At 39.8% G+C, this 13,343-nt stretch overlaps 1 protein-coding gene across 6 annotated transcripts in view; it reads right to left on the reverse strand.

Moving 5' to 3' along the window:
* vps9d1 (VPS9 domain containing 1) overlaps positions 1–12,534 on the reverse strand; it is a 104,876-nt gene extending 92,342 nt beyond the window's left edge. For 3 of the 6 annotated variants that reach the window (XM_062022386.1, XM_062022388.1, XM_062022387.1), the window contains exons 1-4: positions 12,326–12,533; positions 9,755–9,827; positions 543–728; positions 300–441 (exon numbers count right to left, since the gene is read on the reverse strand). In XM_062022386.1, coding sequence (XP_061878370.1) covers positions 300–441; positions 543–728; positions 9,755–9,827; positions 12,326–12,412 — 488 coding nt within the window. In that variant the 5' untranslated portion in view covers positions 12,413–12,533. Of the gene's footprint in view, positions 1–299; positions 442–542; positions 729–9,754; positions 9,828–12,325 lie in introns of all 6 variants that reach the window. The other 3 variants (XR_009821320.1, XR_009821319.1, XM_062022389.1) reach the window with 2 other exon arrangements.
* Between the last annotated feature and the right edge of the window lie 809 nt (positions 12,535–13,343).

Raw genomic sequence — 13,343 nt, forward strand, 5'->3', positions numbered from 1 at the left:
TGGTGATGGAAAGGGGGCGTTCCAAGTACAGTTAGTTATCTAACCATTACTCAAAAACGAATTGATATGTTGAGAAATGACTGCCAGATTAATTTACAAAAGCAAAAAAATAATAAAGAGAATATGTTAGTGACGCTATGGGTCCTTAATCCATGCTGCTATACAAGCTGTACACTGACAGGGCCCTTGAAACAAGATAAATTAATTAACTAGCGTCTCATTGGCCCTGCTACCGTCTGACAGTATCCCTCATTGAACATAGCAATATGTAGTCTATAGCATAAAAAACACAGCCTTACTTTTTGTGCATATCCTTTAACACCACTGTTTGTAGTCTTTGGAAGACATGAGGAGGCAGGAAAGGGGACCGCACCCGATCATCACCCGGGTGCCGGCAAGTATTCGTGGGACTGGACTCTTCCTGCTCACTGGAAGAAGTAGCTGTGACAGCAGAGTTGGGATTAAAGAAGGGTTAAAGATCATGTGACTATTCAATGGATTACTGGTTGCAGCATGCTAGGTGGTAATTGTAGTATTCCAACCTGCATTAATGACCGTAGCAACTGGACAACAGCTGGACTGGCTCGTTGAAAGCGAAGAGGAACCAGAGGCCGAAAGAGCAGAGGGGTCAGCGGTCTTGTTTAGAAATGACCTGGCTCGCTCCAGACACTGCTCAGCCAGTGTCAACATGCGTTCCACCTTCGGCTGAACCATGTCCTTCTCCGAGGCTAAGCAGCGAGAGTTGTGAAGAACACAAAGTGATGTTTTCAAGGAATATGTTCTTAAACTGTTATTGAGTTGAGCTGCTTTTGTTTTTGCAAACTAAAAATATTAAGTCAAAGATGTCACCTGAGATCTGACCTGTGATTTAGTTTTGAGCTTACAATCACCCACTGTATTCAGACTGATTGCTTTAAACCTGGTTAGGATGATTAACAACACTGCTGCTGTGTCTCTTCAGTCTCCTGTTATATTCTTCCCTATAAGCAGTCACAAGCCACACAAAATATGCACCGCATTACCATTTATTAGGGGTGGAACGGTTACAAAAATCCACTGTTGGAATCTTATCACGGTTTTCGGTTGGGTTGTTGTTTTTGACAACCAGAATACTACATATCCCAACAACCCACCATTATCATGTATTAGTTGTGGTTCTTACAACATATCTTATTACAAACCCCGTTTTCCCATATGATTTGGGAAATTGTGTTAGATGTAAATACAAACGGAATACAATGATTTGCAAATCCTTTTCAACCCATATTCAATTGAATGCACTACAAAGACAAGATATTTGATGTTCAAACTCATAAATGTTTTTGTTTTTTTTGCAAATAATAATTAACTTAGAATATCATGGCTGCAACACGTGCCAAAGTAGTTGGGAAAGGGCATGTTCACCACTGTGTTACATCACCTTTTCTTTTAACAACACTCAATAAACGATTGGGAACTGAGGAAAATAATTGTTGAAGCTTTGAAAGTGGAATTCTTTCCCATTCTTGTTTTATGTAGAGCTTCAGTCGTTCAACAGTCCGGGGTCTCCGCTGTCGTATTTTACGCTTCATAATGCGCCACACATTTTCGATGGGAGACAGGTCTGGACTGCAGGCGGGCCAGGAAAGTACCCGCACTCTTTTTTTTACGAAGCCACGCTGTTGTAACACGTGCTGAATGTATGCAGTTGTGGACAAAGGGGTGTACCTCGCCCCATCCTTTCTTGTGAAAGACTGAGCATTTTTTGGGAAGCTGTTTTTATACCCAATCATGGCACCCACCTGTTCCCAATTAGCCTGCACACCTGTGGGATGTTCCAAATAAGTGTTTGATGAGCATTCCTCAACTTTATCAGTATTTATTACCACCTTTCCCAACTTCTTTGTCACGTGTTGCTGGCATCAAATTCTAAAGTTAATGATTAATTGCAAAAAAAAATATGTTTATCAGTTTGAACATCAAATATGTTGTCTTTGTAGCATATTCAACTGAATATGGGTTGAAAATGATTTGCAAATCATTGTATTCCGTTTATATTTACATCTAACACAATTTCCCAACTCATATAGAAACGGTGTTTGTAAATAAAACTTTAAAATGTTTAAAGCTCTGACCCTTGAATTAGTGTAAAAAATAAAAACTACAAGTGTACAATCTTTATAACCAAAATAAATACTGTACTAGGCCTGGGCAATATGGCAAAAAAAAAAAATATCACAAATAATTTTTTTAATGTCATCGGATCTCGATTTATATCACAATCTTTTTCTTTTTTTTCCATTATTGCGGATTGTCCCGTGCAGGATTATACCGAGTACCACATCCTTACTGTTTACTACTGCAGTATCTGGTAACAGACATTCCCACCATGTTTGATTGAAGTAATGTATGCTAACAGTAGACAAATGTTGTTTTGTTCATATATATAATTGTGTTTACGAGAGGTGCAACAATACAGGTAACCCACGCTACGGTCCGTACTTGGTTTAAAGGCCACGGTTTTGCTTCTTTTTTTGGTACATTTTGTGGAGGTAAAGAGAACAACTTTTTTTCCTCTCAAAGTTATTTTGTTTTTTTTGCTTGACATCACAAACGTTCTGCAGTAGACAAAGTATCACTGGTGTACTGAATACAATAAGACTTTTATTTCAAGTTAACATTTACTAAACAACACTTTCAAAAGGTAAATTAATTGTATTCTTTAATTGGTTGTATACATCAGTGCTTCTCACCATTGCTTTGGCAAACAACAAGCGGTGACCCAGTTTATGTAGTTTTTAAAACCCAAATACTGAAGCTTATATTGGATAAAAATACATTAAAGAGCAGTTTGAGTATGAGGTACTGTAAAATAATGTGTACCAACACAAAACAAGTTCAATTATTATTTCAAAATGTTTTTCTATCCACAGGGATGGGCGATATATCGAGTTTGTAAGATATATCGATATATTTTTAAACAAGATATGAATTAAGAAAATATCGTAATATCGATATAATTTATTTCACATTAAAATGACCAAACACCGCTTATTTGTTGTGTTCCTTGTTCTCTCCCGCTTCCCGTTCCCTGTCAAAACTCCATGGACTACTCAACCCCTCCCCTTCCTCCGTCCAAGATGTGCTTGCACGTGTAAGAACATCCATGATTGGTTGGTTGTTTACAATGAAGAGTCACGATTGGTTGAGATTAGGGCAAAACATTATGGACAGGCCAATCAGAGGCAAGATAGGGCGGGTCATGGAACCAGGAAGGGAAATCACAACAGACATCCCAAATGACAACGAGAGAGTCGTAGAAGAGAGGAGGGAATATTCAAGCAGGCGATTTATATATTAAAAAAACTACTGGAAGATGACAGAGGGATTCTCTTATTTAGATTTTTCTTTTAGCGATGTAGACGACATCCAGGAAACCCACAATGCGTTTACTTGGTCACATTTGGACAAATGTATGCGTCTGGGTAAAACATTCATTTGAGTTGTTTACCATGTAAGACCAAATCAAAACTGTTCTCCAGTTGCCTAACCGGGCATATTTCGCACAAGAAATGCTGCCAAAAACGTATGCCGAAGTGAGGAAGATAATAGCTGCACAGTTAAGTAATAATCACTTACTTGGCGTTGACCAGAACCAAGTGTGTGTGACAGTCCATTGTCAACTGGGAATTAAAAAGTGCCTCCCTGCAAATGTATTTTTATCTGAGTTGAAAACATTTTGTATTATTTGCACAGCTATGTTATTTATTTTATGAAATAATATTTTTCTGTTTTATTTATGTTATGAATTATGTGCTACTTAAACAGTTTCTTTTCTGCGCTGTTAATACCCATCTTGACTAACTGGGTTAATAAAAGTGCCACAGACTGTTTACAGTACAGTTGTCATTCAGTTCAATTTCAGTGAATATCGCTCAAAAATGAATACCATATTTTTCGGACTATAAGTCGCAGTTTTTTTCATAGTTTGGCCGGGGGTGCAACTTATACTCAGGAGCGACTTATGTGTGAAATTATTAACACATTACCGTAAAATATCAAATAATATTATTTAGCTCATTCACGTAAGAGACTAGACCAGACCTGGGCATTCTGCGGCCCACGGGCCGCATCCGGCCCTTTGTGCGTCCCTGTCCGGCCCGCGTGAGGCCAATTATAAATTACAAAATAAATTTTAAAAAGTATCTATGTCGAGTGTGCAATACAACGGTGCTGCTTTTGTTTTGAAAATCGTTATTTGTATTACTTCCGTGTGGACGTATGCGTGTGCGTGATTGTGAGTGAATGTGAACAGCTGCAATCATTAATTACAAAATAAAGTTGAAAAAACATCTATGTCGTGCGCGCAATACAACTGTGCTGCTTTTATTTTAAAAAGTATTATTTATGGGCGTGTGTCCGTGTGTAACCTGCGAGTGAAGGTGCACATGCAGCGACAAGTGATGCACGGTTTACACCCGAGACGCTAAAAAGAGAAAAGTTGAAATGGCGTGTTTCCAACAAGACATGGACTGCAAAGCAACGTTCCCTCGAAGGTGCGTGACTGCGCAATTGCGCACTGCTCAAGCGTCTGCTGCGCGCAGCAAATATATGCCGCGCACCAAATCAAATCCCATCTGAATTCTAAACAAAATAAACATATTTATTCTATGTAATTTTGCAATGCAACTCTGAGTGACAGTGACAACAAGCGGCCCTAACGGTGTTCGTCAACACCGTTCAATTGAACACCGTTCAATTATTGTAACGTATATCGAGATGCTTCGAGGACAGGAATTATATCGATCACTTTATTGAGCAAAACTGTTTATATTCGGACATAACCACACCAAAAACATGAGTAAAACACTTCTATCTCGAAAAACTAGTAATTTTCTGCCGTACAAACCAGGCCAAAACCAACTTGTCATCTGTCACCAACACGCATAGCACTAAACCACTGGTGCGTTTATGGCCACACAAAAAGTCGGACAACTCAAACACCACACAAAGTTACACTATGACTCCTCAGTAATACGTGTGCTTATTTTACTGTCATTTATTATTAATGTTAATTTATTTATATTAGTCATGGAATGCTGTTACACACACTATGTTGAAGTATTACTATTATTATTATTATTATTTATCTTACGGTATATATCAAAAAAAATATTGAGCAAAATTTAATTGAAATATTGTCGATGTGGCCCTCCAGCAGTGCTCGGGTTGCTCATGCGGCCCCGGGTAAAAATTAATTGCCCACCCCTGGACTAGACGTACAAGATACTTTTGTAAGATAAAAGTAGCTTGAATAGTCTCCAACACCCCCACGACTTCGAGATGGACAGGTGGTAAAAAAAATGGATGGAAATGTACCAATTAGTGCTTTAGTTACACAATGCTCATGTAAGCTACTTTTTTGAAAAAAAGAGGCTTCCATATGACGTCACATCCGCTTTTCTTCTTTGCGGCTTAATTCACACGATGGTCAAGCAGCTTGAGCGTAGCATTAAAACAAGTGAGAGAGAGTGTAAAGTTTGAGCAGAAAATGCCGTATTGCTGTTCTGTTCTTGTGTGTTACAATTGCTTAAATATAGAGATAGGAAATAGCTTTCATATAGTCCCGATAAAGTAAAAAAAAAACGAAAGTGCGTCGAAGGAAATGGCTCTTAAAAATATCACTTTCATCATCTTGTGGAATACAATCGGACCATGCTTGTGTCTGCAGCGATCACTTTGTAAAATGTTTGAACATTTGATTTCTCTGAGAAACTTTCTGTCATGCAATCGAGTTTATTCTCTACTACTATATTAGTAGTGTATGAGAGCAAAATTAAATGTGAAGAAAGAACAATAGATTGCATTAGTTTGTGTTCTGTTGTGGTTCCTATGCCTAAATACAACTACGAAGACCTGGTTGTGCCAATAAACTGCTAGTCAGCTGCTGGTGTTGGTCCACTGTGTTTCATCAAGTCCAGAGTCAATGCAGCTGTGTACCAAGAGATTTTAGAGCACTACATGCTTCCATCTGTTGAAAAGCTCTATGGAGATGATGATTTCATTTTCCAGCGTGATCTGGCCCACAGTGCCAAAACCACCAGTAACTGGTGTACTGACCATGGCATTACTGTCCTCGATTGGCCTGCCAACTCCCCTGACCTGAACCCCATAGAGAATTTGTGGGGTATTGTGAAGAAGAAGCTGAAAGACACCAGACCCAATAATGCAAATGAGCTAAAGGCCGCTATTGAAGCATCCTGGGCATCCATAACACCTCAGCAATGCCACAGGCTTATTGCCTCCATGCCACGCCGCATTGATGCAGTAATCCGTGCAAAAGGATTCCCAACCAAGTACTGAGTGCATTAATTTACATTTGCAAATGTTGGATTTTGTTTTGCTGTTATAAATCTTTTTTTTTACTTGGTCTGAGGAAATATTCAAATTTTTTGAGATACGATTTTTGAGTTTTCTTAAGCTGTATGTCACAATCAGCAATATTAAACTAATAAAAGGCTTGCAATATTTAAGTTGATGTGTAATGAATCCAGAATGTATGACATTTTTGTTTTTTTAATTGTATGACAGAAAATAAAGAAATTTATCACAATATTCTAATTTTCTGAGACAGTCCTGTATATAGCTAAATAATGAGACAAAATAGACTTCACACCATAACAACAAATGCAGACATGAATTGTAGCAAAGACTAATATTTGTAGCAGGAAAGCAACTGCAAACAAACTAATCTTTTATCTCATTAGCGTCACGATCACAGCAGCACAGCACTTGTTATGTCAATCAAATACGTTACTTAGCGATGCACGAATAAGTCCAACTTTGTCTTTCACAGATTAATGCTTAATTTGTGGACCCCTCCAGATGTAAAGGGGGACGGCGTGGCGCGGTTGGGAGAGTGGCCGTGCCAGCAACCTGAGGGTTCCTGGTTCGATCCCCACCTTCTACCAACTTCGTCACATCCGTTGTGTCCTTGAGCAAGACACTTCACCCTTGCTCCTGATGGGTCGTGGTTAGCGCCTTGCATGGCAGCTCCCGCCATCAGTGTGTGAATGTGTGTGTGAATGGGTGAATGTGGAAATAGTGTCAAAGCGCTTTGAGTACCTTGAAGGTGGAAAAGCGCTACACAAGTATAACCCATTTTACCACTTACCATTTAAAGACATGATGTGCCTCCAATCTTTTCTTCTCTAAAATAGTGTCAAGTGAAGTGAGGTAGCAGTAACCTCTTGGTGATGATAAAATGTTTAAATCTTTTTTTTTAATATTTTTCTTAAGAGTGTTAAAATCCACTCCATCCCATTTAAAAAATATATATTTCATGATCGCTTTTATTTTTGCCTCTAAACCTTTCAAAATAAGCCTAGATCTGCATTGATTCAGGTAAATAAACAGTAGCCTCATGGGGCTTATAGGCCATCGCCTGAAACCAGGAAGTGTGTTGCTGTTCTCAAGGGCATTTGACGGCTGTCATGTGTTTGAGTGGAGACTAGGGGATATAGATATATATGAATGATATACAGCTGGTATAGGCTTCAGCACCCACCGCAACGCCGTAAGGGATAAGCAGTAGAAAATGGATGAATGGATGGATGAATGAATGATATACATTTGGCCGACGATAAAGCTTTTTACACTATCGCTGTATCGTGATATTGTAGGTTAAAGGCCTACTGAAACCCACTACTACCAACCACGCAGTCTGATAGTTTATATATCAATGATGAAATCTTAACATTGCAACACATGCCAATACGGCCGGGTTAACTTATAAAGTGCAATTTTAGACTTCCCGCTAAACTTCCGGTTGAAAACGTCTATATATGATGACGTATGCGCGTGACGTCAATAGATAAACGGAAGTATTGGTACCCCATTGAATCCAATACAAAAAATCTATGTTTTCATTTCAAAATTCCACAGTATTCTGGACATCTGCGTTGGTGAATCTTTTGCAATTTGTTTAATGAACAATGGAGACAGCAAAGAAGAAAGTTGTAGGTGGGATCGGTGTATTAACGGCTGGCTGTAGCAACACAACCAGGAGGACTTAGTTGGATAGCAGACGCGCTAGCCGACGCTAGCCGACGCTAGCCGCCAACCGCACGGATGATCGGGTGAAGTCCTTCGTCGCGCCGTCGATCGCTGGAACGCAGCACGGGTGTTGATGAGCAGATGAAGGCTGGCTGGCGTAGGTGGAGCGCTAATGTTTTTATCATAGCTCTGTGAGGTCCGGTTGCTAAGTTAGCTTCAATGGCGTCGTTAGCAACAGCATTGTTAAGCGTTGCCAGGCTGAGAAATATTAACCGTGTAGTTACATGTACATGGTTTAATAGTATTGTTGATCTTCTGTCTATCCTTCCAGTCAGGGATTTATTTATTTTGTTTCTATCTGCATTTGAGCACGATGCTATCACGTTAGCTCAATAGTTAAAGAGCTTCGCCGATGTATTGTTGTGGAGATAAAAGTCACTGTGAATGTCCATTTCGCGTTCTCGACTCTCATTTTCAAGAGGATATAGTATCCGAGGTGGTTTAAAATACAAATCTGTGATCCACAATAGAAAAAGGAGAAAGTGTGGAATCCAATGAACCCTTGTACCTAAGTTACGGTCAGATCGAAAAAAGATACGCCCTGCACTGCCTCTCTAGTCCTTCACTGTCACTTTCCTCATCCACGAATCTTTCATCCTCGCTCAAATGAATGGGGTAATCGTCGCTTTCTCTGTCCGAATCTCTCTCGCTCCATTGAAAACAATGGTAGAATATGAGGAGTCCTTCCTCTGGTGACGTCACGCTACTTCCGGTACAGGCAATGCTTTTTTTATCAGCGACCAAAAGTTGCGACCTTTATCGTTGTTGTTCTCTACTAAATCCTTTCATCAAAAATATGGCAATATCGCGAAATGATCAAGTATGACACATAGAATGGATCTGCTATCCCTGTTTAAATAAAAAAAATTCATTTCAGTAGGCCTTTAAATGACACATTCTAGCTGTGTACTGCACATTTGACAGCATCAAGCGAAATAACACCATGTCCTCAAGGTACTGTAGCATTCTTGCTATTGGCCAATGTCCCTCCAGAGTGCAGCAATTTTTCAGTATTTATACAGATCCCAAATACAGATCAGCAGTAACCAGAAGGTAAGAAAAGTTGGTTTTGCATATTATTGGGAAACAAAACGCCAGATAATGTCTTACCTTATACACACACCATAATAATACTCATATGTTGAAGCACATCAAACGGTGCACCCTACACTTATCTCTTATGTTTGACAGTCATCTACTGGTCACACTTGTCATTACACCATGTACCAAATAAAATTGCTTTGAGGAGGGTAAGCTTAACCAAACTTATTCCTTACATTAGGCGCACCAGGTTATAAGGCGCACCGTCGAGTTTTGAGGGAAAAAAAGGATTTTAAGTGCGCCTTATAGTCCGGAAAATACGGTATTTGAAAACAAAACATTATGTTAGCTTTTGTGCTATAGGTGACAAAGCAAATAGTGTTATATCAAATATATCTTAATAATTAATTAGTTTAATTTTCAGAACATTTTGAAGGCCAATAAAAAAACTAATTACAGGCCAAAAAATGGCCCGCGGTCCACATTTTGGACAACCCTGGTGTACACTATGACTGACTTAAGATTAGATATCATTTTGGTATAAGTTCTGACTTACACTAAAACTCCTCAACCAGAAGACCACATGTAGGAATATAGATACTAATAAGTTAGAGCTTACTTTGAGACACAGCTTCCTCCAAAAGGACATGTGATATGTAGTTGATTGTCCGAAGGTATTCACAGTAAGCTTCCTGCAAGAAGAACAACACAATACCTTACAATAAACCAGACACAAACTGCTGTTTCAGCAATACAGTAGTACCTTGGGATTGATGAGTGCTTGCATGTTTGTTGAAATACGAACTGTCTCTAGGCTAATTGGCATGCTTTCGTTTACGTGCAAAAAATTGTGTTAGGAGCCACCCCACCACTCGTTGTAGTGAATGTCACAGTGAACCCCGTAAGATCAGCTGTTTCTTTCATTCAAAAATTTCGGCTCATTTTTATACTTAGCAAATTTATCCCGCGGGCCGGATAAAACCTGTACGGGCCATACGTTTGACACCCCTAATCTACACATTAGCGGTTTCGGGCACCCTGTCCGGATGGACCGGTCGCTTCGCATAACGAACAAATCCTGCGGAGTATGTTTTGACATCATTGAGAGGTACTGTAACAACATCACAATTCGGGAGGAAATATGTACCCCCCACCCCCCCCCCCCCCACCCCACCCCTCCCCACCTTGAGTTTTTATCCATTTCACTTTGGCTCTTTTATATGTCAAGGGAGTTTGAGGGCCAGCCAGCCTACTGAAACCCACTACTACCGACCACGCAGTCTGAAAGTTTATATATCAATGATGAAATCTTAACATTGCAACACATGCCAATACGGCCGGGTTAGATTACTAAAGTGCAATTTTAAATTTCCCGCGAAATATCCTGCTGAAAACGTCTCGGTACGATGACGCCTGCGCATGACGTCACGGATTGTAGAGGACATTTTGGGACAGCATTGTGGCCAGCTATTAAGTCGTCGGTTTTCATCGCAAAATTCCACAGTATTCTGGACATCTGAGTTGGTGAATCTTTTGCAATTTGTTCAACGAACGATGGAGACAGCAAAGAAGAAAGCTGTAGGTGGGAAGCGGTGTATTAGCGGCCGGCTGCAGCAACACAAACACGTAGCTGGTGTTTCATTGTTTACATTCCCGAAAGCTGACAGTCAAGCTTTACCATTGGCCTGTGGAGAACTGGGACAACAGAGACTCTTACCAGGAGGACTTTGAGTTGGATGCGCAGACGCGGTACCGTGAGTACGTATGCAGCTGCGGCTTCCAAACATTTGATCGCTTGCCCGTATGTGCGTGCCGCTATGTACATGTCACGTACGTAACTTTGGGGACTTTGGGGAAATATATGTGCTGTATGAACTTTGGGGAGGTGAACGGTACTTTGGGCTGTGGGATTGAGTGTGTTGTGCGGGTGTTTGAGTTGCACAACACACATATTGGCGGGTTATATGGACGGGAGGGGGGAGGTGTTTGTTATGCGGGATTAATTTGTGGCATGCCCTCTAGTCCTTCACTCTTACTTTCCTCATCCACAAATCTTTCATCCTTGCTCAAATTAAAGGGGAAATCGTCGCTTTCTCGGTCCGAATCGCTCTCGCTGCTGGTGGCCATGATTGTAAACAATGTGCAGATGTGAGGAGCTCCACAACCTGTGACGTCACGCGCGATATCGTCTGCTACTTCCGGTACAGGCAAGGCTTTTTTATCAGCGACCAAAAGTTGCGAACTTTATCGTCGATGTTCTCTACTAAATCCTTTCAGCAAAAATATGGCAATATCGCGAAATGATCAAGTATGACACATAGAATGGACCTGCTATCCCCGTTTAAATAAGAAAATCGCATTTCATTAGGCCTTTAATATGGATAACGGCAAACATGCAGACACGTTCATTGGGCACAACATACATTTATTTCCTCTCAAACTATTCTATTTTTCACTTCAGGTTAATTTCATCTAAAAAAAAAAAATAATAATAATAAATAAAAAAAGCATGCATGTGCTAGCAAAATAAAATACAAATGTGGACGGCGTGGCGAAGTTGGTAGAGTGGCTGTGCCAGCAATCGGAGTGTTGCTGGTTACTGGGGTTCAATTCCCACCTTCTACCTTCCTAGTCACGTCCGTTGTGTCCTTGGGCAAGACACTTCAACCTTTGCCTCTGATGGCTGCTGGTTAGCGCCTCGCATGGCAGCTCCCGCCATCAGTGTGTGAATGTGTGTGTGAATGGGTAAATGTGGAAATACTGTCAAAGCGCTTTGAGTACCTTGAAGGTAGAAAAGCGCTATACAAGTATAACCCATTTATCATTTAATGCACCTGAGATAGGCTCCAGCACCCCGCGACCCCTAAAAGGGACAAGCGGTAGGGATGGTGCTTAAAATCTGCCTTTGCAACTTCAAAATTAAGGCACAAATATAACGCCATAAGATAGCGCTCTACCCCGAAAGGGACAAGCGGTAGAAAATGAATGGATGGAAGATAGCGCTCTAAGAATATCTGTATATGTTCAATAAATAAAGATAAGATAGCTTTCTAAAATATCCATATGTTCAATAAACAATGATAAGACAGCGTACTAAATAAACATATATTTATAAATAAAAATAAGATAGCTTTCTGAAGTGACAGCTAGTTGACATAAGTAGCTTCCGTTTCGTTTAAGCGACACCTACCTTGTGTCTGTTTCCTCCGTCCAGATTTATTGCCGTTTTCGCCATTTTCATGGCATTCTGAAGCGGCTTCACGTCAGCTGTAGCCATGTTGATATTTTTAAAATGCTGAGTTGACTTCCATGTTTATTCGCTACTTTCCCATGTTCCGTACCCGGATGCACCATGAGTACAGGCATGCGCAAATAGTACGTCACTTCCTGTTACTTTGTGAGACAGCAGTTCTGTTCCAGTTACCATGGTTCTCTTTTTTGTCATTTTTATTTCAATGACGATGTAATATAAAACATTATGTACAAAATAAAAATAAAATGTAATTCAAGAATACAGTATTTATTTTGAAAGCGCAAGGATCCGTACAAAAACCTGAATACTTAAAAAACAAAGTTGTTGTTGAAGAGCAACAATTAGATTAAAACAATGGTTTGATTTCATATCTCATTCAACAAAAATTAAAATCACCACTCAGCAAAACGAAAAAATGTACTACATCCATGCATCCATCCAAAGAGGGTGTAAAAACAGTTGTTTTTTATTATCCAAAACCGGAACCGGAAGTTGCTATTTAAAGACGAGACCGCGGACTTTTTATTTAATTCATTATTTTTTATAATTGGGACAAGTACACAAAAACTGGTACAACGAATAACGCAAATACTTGTACGATGCAATAAGAAGAGCAGATATCAACAAATGGAACAAATGGTGTTCATGGCTCATTAAAGGTCTGTGCTGCGCATAGTGTCAACACCAATTTTAGCAAAAAAGTAAATATAAAGTTACATGATCAACTTATTTCTTAGTATAATCAATTGCAAACATTGTTCCGTAATAAATGGCAAAAACAATACAAATGCTTAGTGATTCACTATTGGAAATTCAGAATTTCCATCCTTCCATCCGTTTTCTACCGTTTGTCCCTCTCAGGGTTGCGGGGGGCTATAGCTGCATTTGGGCAGAAGGCGGGGTACACCCTGGACAAGTCAAATTTGGAATTTCAATTTAATTCATTTGAAGAATT

This window comes from Entelurus aequoreus, linkage group LG16 (genome assembly GCF_033978785.1).
Source record: "Entelurus aequoreus isolate RoL-2023_Sb linkage group LG16, RoL_Eaeq_v1.1, whole genome shotgun sequence".
In the NCBI taxonomy this organism is placed as follows: domain Eukaryota; kingdom Metazoa; phylum Chordata; class Actinopteri; order Syngnathiformes; family Syngnathidae; genus Entelurus; species Entelurus aequoreus.